Raw genomic sequence first — 22,313 nt, forward strand, 5'->3', positions numbered from 1 at the left:
TCAGGAGGATGTCCAGGACACGGAAAGACAGCAGGGTGCCAATGGCAGGATGGTTTGGTGTTAAAAATTAACTTTTTGCTCTTGCACTTGGGAGTTCAAGCCCCCAGAACTACAGAGACTTGAGGTGAGAGCTCCCACTGTTCACAACCACAGCGGTGTTTTAACACATAAACCACAAAAAGAAGATTTGAAAAGCAGATTCCAAACACCAGTAACGAGTCCATTAATTATGATCGGGTGTTTTAGCAGAATTACAGAAAAAAGTGGCACTCCAAAAATAACAAAGCCACTGCTGTCACCCACCCCACATCACCCTCAGTGACAGTGTCAGGACTTCCCTTTTCCCTCCCCCAGCTCTGCTTCTCCTTGTTTCTCCACCAAGAAAAGCCACCAGCACCATCTCTTACCACCACTGTGTCTGAAGGGTCACAAACCCAGAGGCAGAGCAGAGATTAAAGCCTCAGAAAGGTTTAAATAGAGGGAGCTTTTAAAACAGAAAATGGAATTTCATTCCTTAAAAAAAAAAAACAAAAAAAACAAAAAAAAAAACCCCAAAAAAACACATTCTACATTTTGAGTCTGTGATTGTGCCCAATTCAGGTGGAACACAACAAATTCATCACCCCCAAGTCCCAGCCTCCCATATTTGACCATTTCTCCTTTTGACAGAAAACAAATACAATTCCTTCTTTATGTATCAAAGAGCTTTTTAAAAGGCAATCTTTATTTAAATACAGACAAAACCTGTATCCTCACCAGCCCTTGACAATTCCTCAGTGTAATGGAATTTAGTCCCACCTCACATTAAAAAACCCTGACAAAGGCAAGTGCTGAGCTCTGACCCTCCCAGCTGTGATGCCCAAGAGCTCTGCACCAGGAGGCCTCAAAAAACAAGTTTAAGACTCTGCTCAGGCAGATCTCCGGGAGAACAAGTAGTGAATTTTCCAACTTAGGGAAGTTTTAAGCACAGTTTCTTAAGGATGGGCAGTGGGTTTGTGACTAAATTAAAGAATGCAATTGAAGTGCTGTGTAACAGGTGAAGACTTCTCAGTCAAATGAAACAGTGACATTTCTGAGGTACACATACAAAAATTCAGATGCACGAGTTTCTTTCTTTGAGAGGATACTAAAGGTCTCTAAGGCAAAATTATTCTCGTTTTCACCTGCAGCAGCACTGTGACAGCCTAGCTGCAATGTGGATAGTCCTTAAAACTGTTAGGAATTAATTTTGAGGTCCCACTTGTTAAGATAAATACAAAAGAGGATGAGATGAAATCTGAGTTTTAACACCAGAACTAGAAGACCATTTCTTGAATTCATCTAAACAATTGAAAAATCCTGTTTGAATTCTTATGGCACAACTCAGAACTGAAGGCCTGTACTTGGCCAACGAACAAAAAAACACCGAAAAGAATTCACCAAAACCCCAGAGTGAAAGATACAAACCAGAGCTTTACAAATAATGAATTGTGGCTGAAGGCAGCTTAAGGCTTCATTTAAGTATCTACACCGAGTTCTGCTGCTCTTTGTGTGATCTATTGTCTACCAGAGTTCGGTGGGATTGCACAGACACAGCACAGAGCAGAACTGGCTCCTTCTGCCCAGGAGAGGACACAGCACAGAGCTTCTGGCTCCTCTGAGCAGGACACAGTCCCGTTATCCTCTGTGTGATCCAGGCCGGCAGGGGGAACAAGCTCAGCCCTTCCTGCCAGGATCATTTTATTCTCCACCCCTTCCCTTCAGTACAATTAAGAGATGACTTAGAAAAAAAAAAAAAAAAAACAAATCAAACCACTCACACTAATGAAAAAAATTAGTGCGGGGTGACGAGTCTGGATATTTGTCATTCTCCTGCCACGTGTGACAGAATCCAGGAGGGTTTCCCCAGAGGCAGCACCATCCATCCCCCGGGCTTGGGGAGCTCTCCTCAGTCCGTGGTGGATCTCCTGTACCAGAACCTGGCCCTGTAGTCGTCGCTGCAGGTCATGAAGCCGGGGTTGGTGGGCGAGTGCACGATGCAGCGCACGATGCTGTTGTGGCCCAGCGACAGCAGGTTCCTGCGCTCGGCCGTGCGCGAGTCCCAGCAGCACAGGCTGATGGTCCTCTCGTCCGGCAGCAGCACGTAATCCTCCGTGTGGTTGAACACAGCCTGAGTCCTGTGCACCTGGCGCCCGCTCAGACCAGCACCTGAACACAGCCAGCAAACACAGGGACTTTTAGCAAGCGCTGCAACAGCTGAGAGTGTTAAATGTGCTACAAAGGGGATGTGTTTTCTCTGCTGTTCAACCACTTCCACAAGCAACAGGTGATGCAATGGTGAATATTCTTTTGTGGTTCTGTCACAGGACTGTCGCCCTGATTTTCAGCCTTCTGATGATTGTTTATGGATTCCTACTGGAGATTCTCGTGCATGTAACACAAAGAAAGAAGACTGTTTCCATTCCAGTCTGTGACGGACTGCTGGATTGACCACTGGGGTCAGAGAGGTGTTCCTCTCATCTCCCAATCCTTGATCAAAGCCCAAATCCTATTTAAACCCCAAATCATAATAAACTGCTCTTCTTTCTCTGCTCACCTCTCAGCCTGACTGAGCGTGGTTCTTTTGTGTCCCTGACAGTGACACAGGACCAGAAAGATCTGAGTCCAGACTGTGCCCCATCCCCACCCTGTCCCCAGCCCAGAGCTCTGAGTGCCACCCCCAGGTGTTCCTTGGATACCTCCAGGGTGTCCTTGGGGACTCCAAACCTCCCTGAGCGCCCTTTCCATGGGGAAATTCCTGCTGCTCTCCATGTATAAATCCTACAATTCCTTAGGGGACAGAAGGAATACCTACTCCAGCTGTGCCACATCCAATCTTTTACCTACAAGAGCATTTTTACCTTATATTTTTGCACTTTTAGGCTTTCAGCTGTAACCAAGGAGAAAGAACCCCCAGAGTCTGATGATCCTTGAGGACTTTGCAGTGTATTTATCACACAGCACCTGTCTTATGACCCACCTCGGCCACACCTTCAGACAAAATGTGTTTCCTACAGACACTGAGCACTGCACAGATCCCACCTGGGATCCTGCACAGGTTTCCCGGCCATGTGCTGCTCCCTGCTGGCCGGGAGCAGGAGAGCTGGGCTGCAAAAAGGGACCTACAAACCCCAAAAGCTGACACACATCATTTCCAGCATCTTTTGGGCTCCTACTGCTTAAGCACATCAGTGCTTGACCCCAAAGCCTCTCACACAGCTGCTGTCACATCAAAGCCTCCACAGCCTTCATTATTCCCTAAATCCTGCTGAGATCCAAGCATGGCACTGTCAGCATGCTCTAAGGATGACTACCTTGAACACAACTGCATCCTTGGGAAAAAATACACAAAAAAGGGAACAAACCAGCTGTAGGTACATTTCAGAGTATTGCCATGGCTACAGAGCCACAGAGTTCATGGTTAAATTAACTGCCCTGAAGTAGCTTCTGTGTTTCTTTTTAGTATGCTCCAATTCAGAGGTAACTTCCCTCCAGAACAATGGAGTGAGTGAGTAACGGTGTCAGAAAATCCTCCAAAACCTACTCAGACTAAAATATATTTACACTGACACACAGAATCACAGCTTCTCTTCTGGAAACCATCTAATGGAAACATTTCCAAAAAAATCTTGGGCAATTTATCCTTAAAGCAGCAGTTTCTCCTAATTGCCTTTAGGAATAATTATTTTCTGACAGTATTTGCAGCCCTGCCATGGCTCAAGCACCATGGAAAAGCAAGGTGTTGTCTGCAAAGTCACCTGCCACATACATACCTGTGTATTTCACCAACGTCCGACCAGTGGATATCTCCCAGAGTTTAGCCACAGAGTCTTTCCCACTGGACAAGATATACTTGGAATTTTTGGAGAAAATAGCAGAGCAGACTTCAGCTCCGTCGTGGGCCTTCTCGAAGGTGGTGATGCAGCGGTTGGAGACGCCATCCCAGAGTTTGATGCAGCCATCCTTGGAGCCCGTGACGTACATGTTGGCGCTGGCGTTGTAGTTGACGGAGCAGATGGCGTCCGTGTGCTGGTCCTGGGGGTTGCAGGACACGAAGCACTGGAAGGTGTTGATGTCGTACAGACGGAGCGTTGGGTGCTGGGTGCCCACCAGGATGAAATCTCCAGAAGGGTGGAAGGAAATGGAGCGTAGCATCTCTGCTTCCTGTGGGATTAGGAAGGGAAAGAGGTGAACTGGAGGGTTGTGCTGAAGTGCTGAAAAATTACTTCAATCATCAGCACAAACTGGGAAGTGTTTCCTGTGGGATTGAAGTGACAGGCTGCCTGTGGCTGTATTGTCATTTTTGTCCTGCAGTGCCCCCTTATTTTGGGATATCACATCTCCCAAGCCCACCATCACCTAATCCCAAATGCTCCTCCAAAACAAAAAGAACAGAATTGACTTTCACATTATTTCAGATTAGAGTTGGTCTAATGAGTAAAAAGGCTCTAGATTTAAATACAAGTGTCCATGAGAGACAGAATTAAGACACAATCTCTGTAATGTACCTGTGTGCTCCTGCACCCCTAACCCCAGATCAGCTGATGCACAGCTCAGCTCACACCACCTCAGCACTCAAAATCCTCTGAGCTTTGGCCGCTCTGAGCACTATCTCACCTGGATGTATTTGAAGGCTCTTTTGGCAGAAGGTTTTGAATAATCAAACAATTTAAGAGTGTAGTCCCTTGAGCCAGATGCCAGGATCTGCTCTGTTGGGTGGAAAGCCAAACATGTCACTTCATCCACGTGATCGTACAGAGTGCGGATCACCGGGTGGTTCTCCATGTTCTGCTGTGCTGTCTCGTTCATCATGACCTACAAAAAACATTCAACATGTTGCTGTTGGAACATAAAGCAGGTTTTTGACAGGAAAAGTAGGTTTTAGGCTTGCCAGAGTGGCTGCACAGCAGCTCCCTTCTGACACTACCAGGCAGACAATCTGTTCCCTTGGTAATCTCAAGGCCCTTTATAGGTCAACAAATAAGATCCCTGTGTCTTCATGAAGGTCAAAACAACTTGGCTCAAGGACAAACTACTTCAGTAGCAGGGAACTGGTGCAAAGAAAATATCCTCTTCATAAACAGCCCAAAGCAAAACACTGACTGCTGGAAGAATCAGGAGAACCTGCACTGAAACTGCAGCTCTTTGCTGAGAATTTGGTGTGTGCTCTGTGCAAAGAACTCCCACTTTTCACTGCCACCTGATAACTGCCTTGGAGAAAAATAAAGCAAATCAATGTGTGAAACAGTTCTGAGATACCCAGTGAGAACATGGCTGGCCACGGGGGCTGCAGAAGCCACAAGTGGGTTTAACATGAGCTGTGCTCAGACAATGCAGCCACAATCAGCACCCAGCAGAAGCCACTTCTGGCTCAGATCTCTCCCTGCTGCCAGGGGTGACACCACTGTCATTGTTCCTTCAAAGGGACTTCATGAGCAGCTGCTCAAGTAAGGAATATGTTGAGCCAAGTATTTAGTCCAACCCACTGAAGTGGCCACAAGGTACAGATGTAACATGGAGAGAACTCCCAGAGTGGTTATAATCCATCATCCCAATGGGCATGACGTGGACGGGATTCCAAGAGCAATTACAATCCCTTACCTTAAGGGACACGACATGGAGAGAACTCCCAAAGTGATTACAATCCATTAACCCAATGGGCATGGCATGGACAGGATTCCACTATTGCAATTCATTCTCTCAACGAGCATGGAATGGACACAATTCTCAGAGTGATTACAACCCATTATCCCAATAGGCATGGCATGGACAGCATTCCCAGTATGATAACAATTCATTATCTCAATGGGCATGGAATGGACACAATTCTCAGAGTGATTACAACCCATTATCCCAATAGGCATGGCATAGACAGCATTCCCAGTATGACAACAATTCATTATCTCAATGGGCATGGAATGGACACAATTCCCAGTATGATAACAATTCATTATCTCAATGGGCATGGAATGGACACAATTCCCAGAGTGGTTACAATCCATTCTATCAATGGGCATGCCATGGACAGGACTCCCAGGGTGGTTACAATCCCTTTCCTTGATGGGCATGACATGAACACAATTCCCAGAGTGGTTACAATCCCTTACCTCGATGGGCATGGCACTCTTGGCCAGCATCCTCTCGGTGTCCAGGATTTTGATGGAGGCATCAGCCGAGCCCGTGGCTATCAGCTGTCCATCCCTGCTGTAGGTGGCCACCCTGCAGGGCCCTTTGTGGGACGTCACGTAGCAGGTCTCATACTCTGAGGCCTCTGGGGACATGGTCTGAACATCAGCGTCAAACTCCAGGTCGATGCCGGTGCCCGGTGCCACCGTGTCCGAGCGGCCGATGGCGTACTGCACAGCGCTGTCATCGTTCTCCATGCCTGGGGACACAGCAGGGCACGCCTCAGGCCTGGGCTCCTGCCCCTCACAGCCTGCCATTGCTCCAGGGAAGGTTTGGGAAAGGCTGGGCATGGAGCAGGGCTGGGCTCCTGCCCCTCACAGCCTGCCACGGCTCCAGGGAAGGCAGCTCAGAGCTGGGCTCCTGCCCCTCACAGCCTGCCACGGCTCCAGGGAAGGCAGCTCAGAGCTGGGCTCCTGCCCCTCACAGCCTGCCAAGCTCCAGGGAAGGTTTGGGAAAGGCTGGGCATGGCACAGGGCTGGGTTCCTGCCCCTCACAGCCTGCCATGGCTTCAGGGAAGGTTTGGGAAAGGCTGGGCATGGAGCAGGGCTGGGCTCCTGTCCCTCACAGCCTGCCATGGCCCCAGGGAAGGCAGCTCAGGGCTGGGGTCCTGTCCCTCAGAGCCTGCCATGGCTCCAAGGAAGGTTTTGGAGAGGCAGCTCAGGGTTGAGATCCTTCTCAGAGCCTGCCGTGGCTCCAGGGAAGGCTCTGGGAAAGGCTGGGCATGGCACAGGGCTGGGGTCCTGTCCCTCAGATCCTGCCATGGCCCCAGGGAAGGCTCTGGGAAAGGCTGCCCTGAGGGCAGAGCTGAGCTGGCAGAGCAGCTTTAGTCACACAGCACTGGGAAGTGAGTGAGAGCTGGGCTGCACTGCAGCAGGCACAGCTCCTGATTGACTCTGGGAATTGCCCCAGTGAAGGCTGGAAAATGCTGATAAATGCACTGAGAATCAGCCACTGACCACGGACAGGTCAGTGTTCCACAGGGGAGCAACAAGGCCCAACACTGTTACATGAGTTTTAAAGTTAAAAAACCCAAAACATTTACTGATTCTTCTCCTATTTTACTGCACTGAAGCCAAACTACCAGCACTACAAGGGAAAAAAATCTAGCTGCTCTTCAAATCCACTTCACAGATCCTTATCTTTACTCCCAGGCCAGAGAGTTCAGCACTGGAAGCAGCAACAGGGCGGACACAAGAGTTTTCAGCCCAGTAGTATCTTTTTGCTGCTTTCATCTGCTCATTTCAAGTGTAGAATTTGTATTTCAAACAGACACAAGGACTGACAGATTTATACCCTCACACCTCAGCTAGTTCAGGCAGAACCAGTTGAGTTACACATGCTGTCAAAGCCAAGAATCTTCCAGGACTTGGTCAGCTTGTCCCAGCAGCAGCTCAGGGTTTTTCCCTGTTCTCCCTACACTGTGGCACTTCCAGAGGGGAGTACAGGGAGAGAACAGCCCTGCTGAGACCCCAGAGTGTGAAGCTGTTTCCTGGGGACTGATATATAAAAGCCAGCAAAGATTGCCAATGGAAGGACTTGTTCCCTCTCCAACAATGTCAGGAACAACCAGATAGAAATTATTTATTTCTGCAATCAGCAGAATGCTGAGGGTAAGATCAGATCTGTGGGCTCAGTGATCCCGTTCACTGGGATGTTTTGAGAAGGTAAAAAACACTCACCCAGAACCCTGAGTGTCCTTAGAGGAGTTCAAACAGATTTGGGCAACACTCAGGGATTTGGTTTGTTAATGAAACAGGAATGCCCTTCAAAAAACCCCACAGAAGCAAAGGCTGTACCCAAATGTACAAGTGTTGTCTTATTACCAACCACCACCTTTGCATCCGAAGTGTCTTCCCAGTGACACCAACCTCTCAATTCACTGGGGAATTAAAAACTAGACTTTTATGTCAGCTTTTGATTCTGGCTTACCTAACTTAATTAGGTGCAGCAGTTGTTCAGAGGGTGCACAGACAGACTGTGGTTTGATCTCATTTATCAAGCCATTGGCAATGTTGATGTATCCATCATAGAGCAGCTGACTAATTATCAGTTTGTAAAGTTGCTGACGGTCTTTCAAACTGACTTTTGTCCTATACATTGTGAGCAGGGACTGCCTTGGGGGGGCCTGGAATGAAGAACAGAAATCACATACAAGAGAGTTGCATGAAACCACCAGAACCCTGGAACAAATCTAAGGGTCGGCACCAAATACTGCTGTGGTTTTGGTGAAAAGCAGAGATGGGAAGAGGAAAGCAGGGGGGAAAGAGGAGGGAAAAGACAGAGAAAGAAGAGGAAACAGGGAAGAAAAGGCAGTAGAAAAGGAAGGAAAAGGGGAGGAAAAGACAGGAAAAAGGGAATGAAAAGAGAGGAAGAAGAACGAGAAAGGGGAGGAAGAGCGTGGAGAAAAGGGAGGAAGAGAGAAGGGAAAGGGGGAGCTAAGGGGCAGGAAACGAGGGGGGAAAGGGAAGGAAAAGGGGAGGAAAAACCTGTTGCGCTTGTTTTCTGTGTAAATGAAAATCTCGGCCACAAACCGAGCCGGACCGTGCCAAGCAGCAGCAGAGCCGACAGCAGAGCTGCGGCACGAGCCGAACGAGGCAGCCGGTGCTGCCGGCGGGCCCGGGCTCCGATGGATGGATGCACGGGGCGCGCAGGACAGCACCGCGCCGGCCCCGCCGCCCGCCCTGCGGGGGCCCCGCGCCCTCCCAGCCCTCCCGCCGGCCGCGGGCGGCCCGGAGCCCCGTGCGGGGCGCTGCCGGAGCCGCGGGCGGCGCGGCCCCGGCGGTCCCGGTACGTACCGAGCCTTCCTTCTGCCGCCCGCGCTCTGCCCCTAAGATGGCGGCGGGAGCGCGGAGCGCATCGAGCGGCGGCGGCGGCAGCGGCGGGGGCGGCCGGGCCCGCAGGACGCTCCTCCGCGAAGGCTGCTGCATCGAGCGCCCGCACATCGATGGGAGGCGGCTCTTAGGGGGGGGGCGACACAACGGGGCGGCGTCACGTGACCGCCACACCCACCCGCCCCCCGCGGCCCGCGGCCGGGAGGCGGGAGCCCCCCCGGGGTCGGGGGAGATGGCGGGGCCCCTATTCCCGATTCGGGGGTCCCCGTCCCCATTCCTGCTTCAGGGGTCCCGGGGGTCCCGATCCCCATGCCCCCTCTGCTACGGATCCCGGGGTCCTTCTCCCCGTTCCCCCTTCCGGGGGTCCCTTCTCGCCATTTCTGCCCTTCCGGGGGTCCCGCTCCCCATTCTCCCCTCCAGGGATCCCGGGGGTCCCTTCTCTCCATTCCTCCCCTTCCAGGGGTCCCGCTCCCCACTCTCCCTTCCAGGCATCCCGGGGGTCGCTCTCCCCATTCCTCCTCCCCTTCCGGGGATCCCGAGGGTCCGTTCCCCCGTTCCCCATTCCGGGGATCCCTCTCCCCATTCCCATTCCCCCTTCCGGGGCCGGCGAGGCCTTGGCGGAGGCCGCAGAGCCGCGCTCGGGGCGGGATCGCGGGCGGGGGAGCGGCGCGGGCCCGGCCCCCACCGGGCGCGGGGGGAGCCCGGGGCTTCTTTTGTGTCGCAGCCGCAAAGCTCCGGAGCGCCGCTTCCGCCAGACCCCGGATCCCAAACACGGCGACGTGAACGGGCTGGGAATTAAGCGGCTGGCGCTGCCGCCCGGCGCTGCGGGCCGGCCCGGGCCCGTCCCCGGCGAAAACCGACCCCTCCCCGGGTCCTACTCACGTCAGCCTCGAGAAAGGGCAGCCGGAGCGGGCGCGGGTCGAGCAGCGGGGCTGCCATGCTCGCCATGCCCCGGGGCAGCTGTCGTCTGTCACACGCTGCAGCGACACGGCGACCCGACATCTTCTTTTTACCTATCCTGAACCACTTGTAAACACCAACACACACAACTAAGGTCTCCTTCGCTCTTGTTTTCAGCACCGCGGAGACAGTGAAAAGTTGCCTTGGATCGCAGTTCTTCACGAGCCCCAAGTGCCGAGCGGAGTTTGCTCGCTCCGCGGCGCCTCGCAGGGACCCGCGGGCTCCGGGCTGGCCGCGCCTCACGCCGCGCTCCTCACGGGGCCGCGTTCGCCGAGCGGCCGCGCTGCCGCTGTCCCGGCGTCTCCTCGGGAGCCGCGCACGGTCCGGGCGCTGCCGGGGCTGAAGGCGAGGGGTCCGCGCCTCGCTCGGGCCGGGCCGGGCGGCGCCTTCGCACTTCGCACTCGCCCTTAAAGCGCTGGCGGCACGTGGCGCTGCCCGGGGCCGCTCGGCCGGGACGCACCGGGAGGCTCCGGCCCTGCTCGGCCCGTCCGGGGGGGCACACACACAATGGCCCCGCTCGCGCTCGGCCCCTCGCGCGGTGGCAGCAGCGCCGCTCGCCGGTCTCGCCCGGGGGTGGATGGGGGTGTCTCGGGGAGGCTCTAGCGGGAACGGGACTGACCTGGCGGCGCTCCCGGGCGCGGACCGGAGCGGAGGCGGCGGCGGCCACAGGTGGGAGCGCGGCGCGTTACGCGATTTGCGTAGCGGAAGCGGCGGCTCGGCCGGCGGGAAGTGCGCGGGCGGCGCGCGCCGGGGGGCGCGGCGCTACGCAAAGTGCGTAACGCGCCGCGCGGCGACAACGCCGGCGGAGGGGCGGGCGCGGCGCGTGCGCCCCTCGCGGCGCGGCGGAGCGCGCCCGGCAGCCAATGGGCGGGCGGGCCGTCCGCGGGAGGAGCCAATCAGCGTGCGCGGGCCGCGAGAGGGCGGCCAATGGCGGGCGGCGGGGGTTTAAAGGGGTATTTAAGGCGCGGCGGTTTGAATTCAAACAGCTGCGGAGGCCCTGAGGCGGCGCGTCCGGGGTGAGCGCCGGGGCCTGCTTCTGTGGGGGTCGGGCAGGGGGGATTGATAAGGGATTGATAAAGAGTGATAATCGATAAGGTGCCGAGACTTCCTGTGCTCCGCTCACTGACCCCCGTTGGCTCTGTCTCGCCCGCAGCCAGAGCCGTACGTGCCGCTCCTGCTCGGGCGCTATGGACAAGACCATGAAGGAGAACCACGCCGCGTACCCCGGCCGCGCTGCCAAGGTAAAAGTGTGGAATTCGCGGTTTGTGTTCGTCTTCCTGAGCAGCTTCCCCTGCTAGATCGTTGGTCTCGATGCTTCGAGCTTGCCATTAAAAGTCCGGTCGGTTCAGGGAGTGGGGTTTTTGGTTTTTACTTGGGGGGTACGCTTCTCCCCATCGCATATTAACTACAGGTTTCAAAACCAGTAATTTATCTTTCAGTAGTTTTTTCTTTGAGAAAACAGAGCCCAGAGCTGCCTTTTTAAGTTATTGTTAATATTAGCATATCTTATTAGATGGGGAAATCCTCCTTATACTTTAGGTATTTAAGAGCCTTTAAAGAGAAAGCAAATATATATTATTTTAGATGCAGTTTTTAAGAGCAAGCACTATGTCAATGTCACTATTGATATACATGTGCAGCAATGTCCAAGATCATCCTGATTATGTATTTTTTCTATTTAGAAATACAGGTACTTTTTCACTAATTTACATAAAACATAATGGGCCTGGTAAGGTTTTGGAGCAGCATAAGCAAAATTTCCTTATTATCAACCACTCAATACACGATTGTTAGTGTTTTTGTTTAAGTGCTTTTTGTGGTTTTGCTATCCTGAATATCCGTAAAGATTCTGGTGTGGTGGTGCTCAATGAACACGTTCTCATTTCTCTTTGAAGGTTGCAAATCCCATCGGGGATGGCCCCAAACGTGTCCCTGTGTCCCAGAATTCAGCCCAGAGCCGGTTACTGACCAGTGGGGCTCCAGCCCGTGTTCTGTGCCCTGCGAACTTTGCCCAGAGAGTTCCTGTACAATCGCAAAAACCTGCAGCGTCCACCCAAAAACTGTCCAACAACCAAACAACGCAGCAGCTCCGGCCCAAGCTGACCCAGCAGGCCACTGTGAGACCCCAGGCTGCAACCAAGAGCAGTGAGAAACCTCCCCAGGCTGCAGCACCCGGTAATTCAGAGGATGAGTTATGTGTGATCACAGCTGTGACACTCAGGATACTCCTGAAGCTGTTCCAGGAGGAAAGTTCTTGGTTGTGGCCCCAAACAGAAGAGCAGCACATGATTCACCTCGGGTGTTACTGCACCATCCTTATGAATTTATCTCTAAATTAACCAATTTGAGCCAATTAATATGGTGTTAAAAACTTCCAAGTGCTCAGCAGCCTGAGTTAATGAAATTGGCACTCAGACCTCACAGGTTTGCCAAGATTCATGCAGAAGAATACTTTTATTTGGGGAGGGGGAAAGAATTCATGGGTGTTTATTCTCAGAAAGCTTTTAAAGTTCCATTTTGCCAGCACTGTTTCTTTCCCAGCTAGGCTAGGTTGCTTAAAATGTTGTTGAATGGATTCTAAAAGCTGCTTCAGATGATGCACAGGGGTTAAATTTGTTCCCATGTGTGTTTATGGGTCTGGTTTGTAAATTGATTTTCTTCTCTGTGCACAGCTAAAAACCCTGAACCAGAAAGCACCTCTGAACAGAAAACTGAAGAGTGTGCCAAGAAGAAAACTGAAGAGACAAAAAAGAAAACTGAAGAGACTAAAAAGTAAGTTTGATGCCTAAATTCCAGGGAAGTGAGCCCTGCTGGAGTTCCCTTGGCTGTGCAGCCTGCTGACCCCCACACTTTGCAGACACAACACAAGGAAAGCTGATAATTGTCAGGAACAAGGACTGGCTGTAATCTAAAGAAAACTTTGGGCTAAATGCAGAGTAGCTCTTCCCATGGAAGAACACTGATAGCTGCTGCCCCAGTCATGAGATATACTCCTGAAAACAAAGCCTCCATCATCAGGGCAGGAGGCTGGAGTCTAATTTGGGATGAAATTGGATTTGTTTATGGCGACTTTAAATTGTTTTGCCATGCCCTGGTCATGTGTCTGTGTTAGGAGTATCTAAAGGAGCCCAGCTTGGTAAACCATCTTCATTTTGTAGTTGGTGTAGTGTCTGCAAAAGCTTCAAGGAAGAAAATAGCTTTCAGAACTTCCTTTTGAAAAATCTCAATGCCTTTATTCTCTGGGTGTTTTCTTAAAGACTAAAATCTAGTTTAGAGCACTAAGCATCTTTTGATCCAGGAGTGTTATAAACTTTGAGTCAAAGCACACAACTATTGAGCTTTTACCTTTCTTCTTGCAGAAGGCAATGGTCTCTTGATGACTTTGAAATTGGTCGTCCTTTGGGGAAAGGAAAATTTGGCAATGTGTACCTGGCCCGTGAGAAACAGAGCAAATTTATTCTTGCACTGAAAGTGCTCTTCAAAACACAACTTGAGGAAGCTGGTGTAGAACATCAACTACGAAGGGAAGTGGAGATACAGTCTCATCTTAGGTAAAGTTTAGTGACTGCTCTAAAGTTTATCTGCTCTGCTTTGTTTGCATCCAAATAAACAAAATAACCTTGATTATGGTAAGGTTCCTTTATGATAAGATTTATTTGTGTTTTGCGAGCTGAAGGAACATGGAGGGGCTGAAATTCCCCATGCTTGCCTTGGAATGGGGGGAGCAGGACAGGGAAATTAAAGGCTTTGGACAAACTCCTGGTTCAGAAGCAAATTAAAATCTCTTTGCAGGCATCCCAACATTCTCAGGCTATATGGCTACTTCCACGATGTGACAAGAGTCTACCTGATCCTGGAGCATGCACCTCGTGGAGAAGTCTACAGGGAACTGCAGAGGCTCACCAAGTTTGATGAGCAAAGAACTGCTACTGTAGGTTGTTCCAGCTTCTTCCTCTCCATTCCTCTGTGCAGCTGGAATTATAATTATCTGCAGGAGAGAGATCAGGCTGTGTATTCTGCTGGGGGAAACTGAGGTCCATTAGCTGCTAGTTGGCACGTGGGCAGGGAATAATTGGGAAGGCTTAGTGCAGGAATTTTATGTTCAGAATTCCTTTATATTGCAAGGCACAGCCTGTATTGCCAGGCTTCAAGGGTTAAGGGATAATTGCTTTAACTTAAAGCTGTAATTATGCCTGAAAAAGGCTGTGCTGCAGCCAGATAAACTCAGCTGACAAAGACTGTGATTAAAAAGGTTGTTCTTTCTGCCCTCAGTACATCACAGAGCTTGCAGATGCCCTCTCCTACTGCCACTCCAAGCGTGTGATCCACAGGGACATCAAGCCAGAGAACTTGCTGCTTGGATCGAATGGAGAGTTAAAAATTGCTGACTTTGGGTGGTCTGTGCATGCTCCATCTTCTAGGTGAGAATTCAGGCTCTTGTGCAGTGAAATGCCTCTGCAGTGGCAGGTTTTGTGTCACACAGCTGAGGGAGGGAGGTACATGGGAAATTCTTGAAATATTGGGGGAAAGGCTGCTACAGCAAAGGTCCTAACAGGCAGCTGGTGTGACAGAAGAGTGTGGTTAGCCTGGTTTTTAGTCAAAACCTTGCTGACCCTGAAAGGGAGGTTGGTGTAGGGTTACTGGGGTCCCTCAGATGACAAACCTGCACTTGGACTCAAACTGGCAATTTGGTTATTTCTTAGAGAGTGGGAAATCACACCTGACAAGAGGAACAGATTTGTTCTAGCAAGTGGGGTGAAGAAAGGAGCGAAGACTGATTGCAGGGACACAGATTATTTTCAGAAGTAGAAAATGTTCTGCTGGCTTTTCTTTCCCAGCTGTTCTGGTGGTGCTGAGTCCATTCCTGTGGACTGCACTGAAGTACAGATAATTGCCAGCTTTAGTTCTTATCTGGCTTTTGAAATATATCCTCTAATTATCCTAATCAATAATTAACTTGGACTTTTCTTCAGGAGAACAACTCTCTGTGGGACACTTGACTACCTGCCTCCTGAAATGATTGAGGGAAGAACACATGATGAAAAGGTGGATATTTGGAGCCTGGGAGTTCTGTGCTATGAATTCCTTGTAGGGAAACCACCTTTTGAAACACAAACCTATCAAGAAACCTACAGAGCTATTTCCAGGGTAAGTGCCAGTGCTTGTGTGGATTAGCTGGGTCATGCTTTTGGTTCTAGAAAGGTTTCAGCAAACTGATTGAAGCATAATGAAAACCAACACAATAACAGACAAATGCTTCCACAAGCAGTGAGAAGCTTGTTTAAGGTTATAATGAAAGGATTTGATCTCACCTCAGTAGGCAGAAGGTGCACAGCCTGCAAGGTCTCACAGCTTTCTAGAGCCCTTTGGTTTTATCATTTGGTTATTGCTAAAGAACTTTTGCATCACTTTCAACATCCTTTTTTCCCCTCAGGTGGAATTCAAGTTTCCCCCCTTTGTAACGGAAGGTGCGAGGGATTTAATTTCCAAGCTGCTGAAGCATAACCCCTTCCATCGCCTGCCCCTGAAGGATGTTCTCCTCCACCCCTGGATCACTGCAAACTCTACCAAGCTTCCCAGCAGCAGGAAGAGTGATGGTGCTGCCCCATCCAAAACATAGTCTGAGGAGGGCGACTTGTGGGAGCAACAAGAAGAGCCTTGGACTGTGACTACTGTAATGCTTACAATAGGAAAAGCAGGTCTTGGAATCTAGTGGCAATTGGGATGCAAATCCTTGGGTTGGCTGGTGTCTTAAACTCGAATTGCAGCATCAAATTCTTTTGACTTTTAGCTGGAGCTTATGGAATATTTAATATACTTGAAATCAGTTCCACGTGGGCCAGGTTTGCTGATGTAAGTATGAAGCTGTTGGAGGCTCTTGTGCTGAAAATGGTTCGTTGTTCCACCACAAGGAAGTGGCTTGTGGAACAGTGCAATATCCTGGAGATGCCTGCTCCTCCCTGGGCTGCTCAGGGTGTCTTACCTGTGGTGTAACCTTCGAGGTTGAATGCCTTCAAGTGTTCTAAAAATGATGTGGCAATTAGTTTTGTCTCTAGTTTTAAATGTGAGCACTCGATTTGTAAAATAAAGACTTGTTATATTGCACCCAGCAGGGTGAGGTTCCTTGTGGTACTGCAGGGCTGAACTCCTGGTCCTGGAGGTGAAGTCCCAAAGTTTCATTCCCACCTCTGTCAAAAAGGAAGCTCAAAGTGCTGACATCACTCAGTCATTCACCATCCCACAACCCCAAATTAGGATTACAAGGTAAATACCAAACGTGTTGCTACTTAACCTGCTTGGTTTATTGAGAGCTTGGTCTGCTTTGTCCTTTTTCAAATGGATTTATTCAAAGATCTCTCCTCTGATAACATTTTCTAGCCCTTTCTCTCCAAAGTACTTTCAGATGATGTGTAACAACACCAGAAGTTTATTAAACGTTCCTTAAAAGGGACCAAGGCTCAGGCTCCTTGCCACCAAAATCAAAACCAACTCTTTTCCAGTAAAACACTTCAAGCAAAGTAAGAGAAAGCAATTTATTGTCTTTTTAGAATAAGATTTTGCTATCTTACAAATGATTTTTAAAAATCATCCTTCTACAAGCAAGGATTCCAGAATTCAAAATATATTCTTGAATTAATTTAAAATATACTTTGCAAAAAAACTTCATCTAAACAAACTGCCAGTAGTTTATACAACCATGTAAGAAATCAGAATTCTGGCCATCATTTATATGAAGCTGTTTCTTTACAGCAAGAAAACTCTCCAGTTTAGTGCTGGTGCCTTCTACTGACTTTTGAGTACATTTATTTTAAATTATTTCAGCTTTACATATGATTTTGATAAAGAAACTTAGAATATTCATTCTCTACTGCATTTAAGACAAAACATCCATCTCAGAAATTATTCTAACTGAAGTAAACAAGGCTGCCTCAGAAGTATTTTGGAATTGTAATTAATTTAGAATTATCTTGGTCCACATGAAACCTGGGACTTTCTGTGGGGGGCAAGGAGTTAAGGTGTAATTCAATGTTCTGGCTGAGGAGGGGCAAGAGGCTGCTCATAACAAGAAGTTATTTACTCCTCCTTTCTTCCCTCAGCCAACTCTCATCAAAACTCCACACTTCCTTCCTCTCTATTCATTACATTTTAGCAAAAATGAAAAGCAGCAGCATATTTTCCTGCTATTTTGCTTAAAATTTACTCTATTTTCCTTAAATCAGAGTTCTGTATGAACAGATCTCTCAGACCACTTGGGTAAGCACAAAGATAAGTCAGGAAAGAGCAGCAGCAGGTCCCAAACAGCCCCAGCTCTCACTCAAACCCTGTCAGCAGCACAGCCCAGAGCCCAGAGCCCAGGCTCACCCCAGTGTGACACTAATTTAGCTGGGTTGGGATCAGCCTTCGGGTTAACTGGAAGGTGGAATGTGGGTGTCCACATCTGTAACTGCAGTCTAACACCACAGTGCCCCCTTCATTGCTACAGTGACCAGTCTCAGCCCAAAGCCAGGAATTCTTCCTGGGGAGCTGGGAATTGGAATGTTTGGACTTCAGGGGCAGGTTTGAGTTTCATCCACAGGAGAAGAAAGCTGCTGGGGTTAGTTTTAGGAATTAAAAAAAACAATAGAAATGTTTCCAATACAAAGCCAGATCTCAAAATATTAAACCTGCCCCGCTTCTCTCTGCTTTGATGCTGTTTGGAGTATGTTCACACAGGTAATTGTGGTTACATTGATTTCAGTAGAACTCAGGATTTCTTCTGAGCTATAGACATTTATAAACCAGAAGGACTTTAGTAAGGGCTGGCTCCTAGCCAGGACATTTTCAAACAATAAAACCTTGGACTATGGAAGCACTGCACATTGTTTCAGAACAGTGCTTCACCTATTGTGACTAAAGCAACTATGACTGCAATAATTAATCTTAAGGGCACTGCTACTGAATTGACTTCAGTGCCTGTGTTGTAGTGCAAGGGCTGTAACAAAAGCTTCTTCTGGCAGAAGAAACACCCACCTGCCACTTCAGATTCCAATACACACTCTTATCAAGAGAACTACCTGTGTAGTGAGATGCTGTTTACTCTGCTGGAAAGACAATCTCAGTTTGTCAGTCACACAGTGATAAATGAATAATGCTATGACTCTGTTTTGAAAAGGACAAAAAAATGAAGGCTCAAAAAGCTGGATTACAAAGACCCAGAACTATGCTCATTGTCAAGCACTGATATTCCCACCTGAAGTGCAAACCACATCCCATCTGAACAGATTTTCCTTTAAGAACAAGTGGCAAAAGGGAAAGGAGAGACAAGTACAGCACCTTCCACAGTGACATTTACCTGACCGACCAAATTAAAAAACCCAAGCTGCGATCAACCTGAACCCGCCACCCCCCCAAAAAAAAGTCTTTTTTTTATATAAACTTTTCACCTGAAGATCCCCGTGGAGGACAGAGAGGAAAGGCTCAGGGGTTGGAGGCAGGGGGAGGTTTGAAGACGCCGACCTTGCGGCAGTAGCGGACCAGGAGGGGCACGGCCACCACGGTGATGCTGATGCGCACGGGGGCGAAGAGCTTGTGCACAGCGTAGGCCAGCACGAAGGTGCTGGTGCCAGCTGCCATCCTGGACTGCAGGGAGGCTTCACTGAAGCCCAGCTTGAACAGCACTGCACTCATGTCCACGCCGCTGCAGGAAAAGGGGACACCGCATTAGGTTAAGCTAAAAATATATATATATATGAAATTCTGTTTCTTTGTTCACAAAATTTAGTGTGTCGCAATTCCTGCTCGGCCTTTAGAGAGGAAATTTCTCTGCAAAGCAGTTCTTGAAAAGTTACTGTGGATTTGTGTTGGAATTTCATCTTCAAATTTGACATTAAACTCTGTTCTGTGCCTTGGGGGAATGTATCACCGAAGCACAAGGCAATGCAAACTGAGGTACTTGTCAGGCTTAATGTTCTAACACAGGTGTACAAAATGACAAATCACCTAAGCCAGTGAAGTGTTAAAGCTCTCAAATGGGCATTATCCACCAAATTCAATAATACAGACATAGCAGATTTCATCAGGGATTCAACCATACCTAAAGGAAAAAAAAAATGTTGTCACCCCGTGCCCACAATGCAGTAAAGAGGAGAAATCAGGCATTACATCTTCCCACTGGAGTCAGGACAAAGCAGCAGGGAATGTTTGGGGTGAGAACACATTTCCCTGTCTCCTCAGCTGGCATACCTCCTGTAACTGATGCATTCCCAAAGAGCCACACACACAATTCCCCACGAGACTCCTGCACTGTTCTCGTGTTTTCACTCTGATCCTGTTCTAGTGGCTGTTATTTTCTGCAGTTCAACTGCACAAACTGTTCAACACCCAGAAGAACACGTTTATCTCTAAACCCCAGCACTGCTGCATGGCTCTATCTCTCCAGACCAAGCAAGAACAAAAGCTATCTGCAAAACAAATACATTTTCTGCCTGGTCAGTTACGCTGGTGCTGTGTCTGCTGTTTTCCCTGCTGATGACCAAAATGACCACGTGCAACTCTCTTGTCTCATGCCTGATGGGAGATCAGGACCATTTATGGACCCATCCATGCTCTAAATTCAGGAAGTAACTATATATCCTATAGGCATAAAGTTTCCTGCCAGAAATAAGCACAATGGTAAATGTATTTTATTCCTACCACTACCTAGAGGTGACAGGCAGCTGTACAAACCTCACCTTGACACAGCCAGGTAGAAGATTCCCAGAGATACTAAAGAAATTCCAACATGGAAAGAAACCCCGACAGCACCATATTCTTTAAAAACTTGTTTCAGCTGCTGGGACTTGTTGAGTTTCTTGTTTTCAGCACTGGGATCAGTGGCTGTCTTTTTGAGGGGTTCAGCTGCATCCTAAAAAGAAAACAATTGAAAGCATTTCTTAGCATTGCACACATATTACAGTTAGCTGAAATAATGAAGGAAGTGTCTCGCACACAGAGTGATTTGGGAAGACAGCAACTCACTTCTTGTCCACATCAGCCCAGCAGATGCTGTGGCAGACAAGCTCCCTTCTCCCAGCTATTCCTGTCAAAGGAATGCACCGAGCTTGGTGTAAATTCTTACACAATTCAGGTTTCGTAATTAAAACCAGATTATTCGATGCAAATGTGTGCCAAGGCACACCCACACAGCTGCTGGGGCCATGAGACTGAGGTGTGAGAGCTATTTGCTTCCACCCACTGCTCAGCTTTACCCAGTGACTCCTTGGAGCACAGCTTGTTGTTCCAGAGCTAAGCAGGGCACTGCAAACCCACCTGGTACCACTTAATAACAGCTCACTGATGGAAGAGATCCAACCTTTAAATTCTACAAATCACCATAATGGATGAGCTGATCAAAGGAAAAACTGCAACTGTTGACAGCAAGAGGCAACTCTGATGCCACAGTGCAGACAAAAACTGCAGGGACAGCCAGGGCTGGTGTCAAGAGCCCAACTGCAGCGAAAATGTTTGTCATAGTAGAAGTCGTCGATAGATTTTTATTTAGGTACATTTCAAATGCAGAATTTCGCACTAAGAACTTCGTGCTAAGCCATATCCCAAAGCAATCTGAACAGAAATCAAAGGAGGGCAGCTGTGTTGGCACCAACAGGGCAGCCTGTGGAAACCCCCCCACACCGGCCAGAGAAGAAATACTGACAGGAAGAAAACATTTCCACAAAATCCTCAGGATTCGTCTCTAATTAGTCAGCAATAATCAGGAAAGATTAGAGGAGTCCTTTCTTTCAGCAGTCGTGACAATGTGACAGCCACCACAGGACAGGTACGGCCACCACTGTCCCACTGTGGTTTCAAGGCACACAGATTAGAAGAAAAATATTGATTATTCCAAAAATAATGATTATTCTTGGACTTAAGCATACAAGACAGTCTCACAACCCTCATGATAAGCACATCACCCACCCAAACCCTGCTTGGTTTGCTGCTTTTCTCTTCTGTAATTATTTGTGTTACTTCATATTTAACTTTGACAGGAAGTCATATAAACACAGCAACAGGGAATTGTGTAGTTCAGCTTATCCTGATTCTCGTAGCTTTAAAATTTTCAAGCGGAATGGATAATTTCAGATGTTTCTTTCGTGGCTCTGCGTCTTACAGATGGATCATCAGGACTGAAAAATCGCTTCTGATCTTCCGAGTCCATTCCAATTCACCCATATTTGCAGGCTCACACACCAGGAATGGTATTGGAGCAAAATGTAAAAAAAGAACCAGTTTTTTAACTTGGTTTAAAGACAGTATTTGGAGTGTGCCCAGGGCAGTCACATCCGGAATAATGTCCAGCTTAGCAAGGAAAGCTGCTGCCTATTTCCATGTCACTCCGCGACAATTTCACCTAAAAAGCCGAGTTTCTTCGCATCATTCAGGCGACTTAAAGCACGAAAACACATCTTAAAAACCCTTCTCAACGAGGCAGGAGAAACCACTGCGCAGAAATTAAACCGCAGCAAAGCTCCCGGCGACAAGGCGCCCACCGGCAGGTGCCAACCAGCTCCCACAGAACCGCGGGGCCACACAGGACTGACTGCTCCCACGGGGATGGGACAGGGGGAAGATACTCCCATTAAAAAAAAAAACCAAACCCTTAAAGACACCGCAAAAAGCTGAGGGGCACTTTGCGGTCGGGGCGGCGGCCCCTCAGCCCTCACGTACCTTGGCGCTGTAGCGGCGCGGGCCCGGCGGGAGCGCGGCCCGGGCGGGGCGAGGGGAGCGGGGCAGGGGGACACGGGACAGCCCCGGGGACAACAGCACCGGGGATAACACCGGGGAAAACACCGGGGAAAACACCGGGGACAGGCGGCACAGGCGGTACATGGCGGCCCCGCCGGCACTCGGCAGCGGCCCGGCCCCCCGAGCGGCATGACGGGCCGGGCACACGGCGCCGCCGCCTCCTTAAAGCCGCAGCGTTCGCTCCCTGAGGCGCCCGCCGCTCGTCCCCTCACCCTCCTCAACCTCGCGGCCAAGAGTTTCGTCCTTCCCTCTTTCATTTTGAAGTCGTGTCGTCTCATCGTGTCTCTGCAGGCGCAAAGAGAGACAGAATGCCCTGAGTTGGGCTGGACTCACGAGGGTGGTCCGGTCCGGCTGGTGGCTCTGCACAGGACATCCCAAGGATCCCCAATAAACGGGAGGGATAATTCCTCAGGAACTGCAGTGACAGGGTGAGGGGGAATGGCTTCACATGTAGAGAGGGGAAATTCAAGCCCCAGCCATCCCACCCTGGGCATCTGTCCGGACTCCTGGAGCTCTGACATTCCATGAGGAGCCCGGGCCCAGCACCTTCTGGGG

General features: G+C 49.5%; 3 protein-coding genes across 8 annotated transcripts; 1 reads left to right on the top strand and 2 right to left on the bottom strand.

The window, feature by feature from the left end:
* Nucleotides 1-686: 686 nt before the first annotated feature.
* Nucleotides 687-10,746, bottom strand: LOC136368613 (cleavage stimulation factor subunit 1). 2 transcript variants are annotated; one of them, XM_066330938.1, is made up of 7 exons: nt 9,918-10,746; nt 9,000-9,161; nt 8,134-8,329; nt 6,126-6,403; nt 4,636-4,833; nt 3,792-4,182; nt 687-2,187 (listed from the first exon to the last, which is right to left on the bottom strand). In XM_066330938.1, exons 1-7 carry the CDS (start codon nt 10,035-10,037, stop codon nt 1,928-1,930), a joined length of 1,605 nt encoding a protein of 534 aa, XP_066187035.1. In that variant the 5' UTR covers nt 10,038-10,746; the 3' UTR covers nt 687-1,927. The 2 variants fall into 2 exon arrangements, with proteins under 2 accessions (XP_066187035.1, XP_066187036.1); XM_066330939.1 differs by lacking the exon at nt 9,000-9,161.
* LOC136368614 (aurora kinase A-like) lies at nt 8,673-16,104 on the top strand. 2 transcript variants are annotated; one of them, XM_066330941.1, is made up of 9 exons: nt 8,673-8,991; nt 11,149-11,236; nt 11,891-12,170; nt 12,668-12,767; nt 13,355-13,546; nt 13,788-13,926; nt 14,268-14,416; nt 14,969-15,143; nt 15,430-16,104. In XM_066330941.1, the coding sequence occupies exons 1-9, from the start codon at nt 8,831-8,833 to the stop codon at nt 15,613-15,615; spliced, it is 1,470 nt and encodes a 489-aa protein (XP_066187038.1). In that variant the 5' UTR covers nt 8,673-8,830; the 3' UTR covers nt 15,616-16,104. The 2 variants fall into 2 exon arrangements, with proteins under 2 accessions (XP_066187038.1, XP_066187037.1); XM_066330940.1 differs by lacking the exon at nt 8,673-8,991 and adding an exon at nt 10,991-11,011.
* On the bottom strand, nt 14,348-21,857 carry LOC136368615 (protein FAM210B, mitochondrial-like). 4 transcript variants are annotated; one of them, XM_066330944.1, is made up of 4 exons: nt 21,681-21,857; nt 19,706-19,878; nt 18,419-18,672; nt 14,348-14,478 (listed from the first exon to the last, which is right to left on the bottom strand). In XM_066330944.1, exons 1-3 carry the CDS (start codon nt 21,840-21,842, stop codon nt 18,453-18,455), a joined length of 555 nt encoding a protein of 184 aa, XP_066187041.1. In that variant the 5' UTR covers nt 21,843-21,857; the 3' UTR covers nt 14,348-14,478; nt 18,419-18,452. The 4 variants fall into 4 exon arrangements, with proteins under 4 accessions (XP_066187041.1, XP_066187042.1, XP_066187040.1 ...); XM_066330945.1 differs by lacking the exon at nt 14,348-14,478 and adding an exon at nt 15,896-16,017; XM_066330943.1 differs by lacking the exon at nt 14,348-14,478 and adding an exon at nt 16,515-18,134.
* Between the last annotated feature and the right edge of the window lie 456 nt (nt 21,858-22,313).

The sequence above is a fragment of the Sylvia atricapilla genome, chromosome 16, assembly GCF_009819655.1.
Source record: "Sylvia atricapilla isolate bSylAtr1 chromosome 16, bSylAtr1.pri, whole genome shotgun sequence".
NCBI lineage: Eukaryota > Metazoa > Chordata > Aves > Passeriformes > Sylviidae > Sylvia > Sylvia atricapilla.

Bases quoted from the DNA above. Each gene is read 5' to 3' on its own strand.
- LOC136368614 (XM_066330941.1), top strand. From the start codon at position 8,831: ATGGATGGATGCACGGGGCGCGCAGGACAGCACCGCGCCGGCCCCGCC. The intron at 8,992-11,148 runs GTACGTACCGAG...TCTCGCCCGCAG, and splicing joins GCGCGGCCCCGGCGGTCCCG to CCAGAGCCGTACGTGCCGCT. The intron at 14,417-14,968 runs GTGAGAATTCAG...ACTTTTCTTCAG, and splicing joins GTGCATGCTCCATCTTCTAG to GAGAACAACTCTCTGTGGGA.
- LOC136368613 (XM_066330938.1), bottom strand. From the start codon at position 10,037: ATGTCGGGTCGCCGTGTCGCTGCAGCGTGTGACAGACGACAGCTGCCC. The intron at 9,162-9,917 runs GTGAGTAGGACC...CCCCCCCCTAAG, and splicing joins TGCCCTTTCTCGAGGCTGAC to AGCCGCCTCCCATCGATGTG. The intron at 2,188-3,791 runs GTATGTATGTGG...GGCTGTGTTCAG, and splicing joins GACGTTGGTGAAATACACAG to GTGCTGGTCTGAGCGGGCGC.
- LOC136368615 (XM_066330944.1), bottom strand. From the start codon at position 21,842: ATGTACCGCCTGTGCCGCCTGTCCCCGGTGTTTTCCCCGGTGTTTTCC. The intron at 19,879-21,680 runs GTACGTGAGGGC...TTTTCTTTTTAG, and splicing joins CGCGCCGCTACAGCGCCAAG to GATGCAGCTGAACCCCTCAA. The intron at 18,673-19,705 runs GTGAGGTTTGTA...CTTTTCCTGCAG, and splicing joins TTCTACCTGGCTGTGTCAAG to CGGCGTGGACATGAGTGCAG.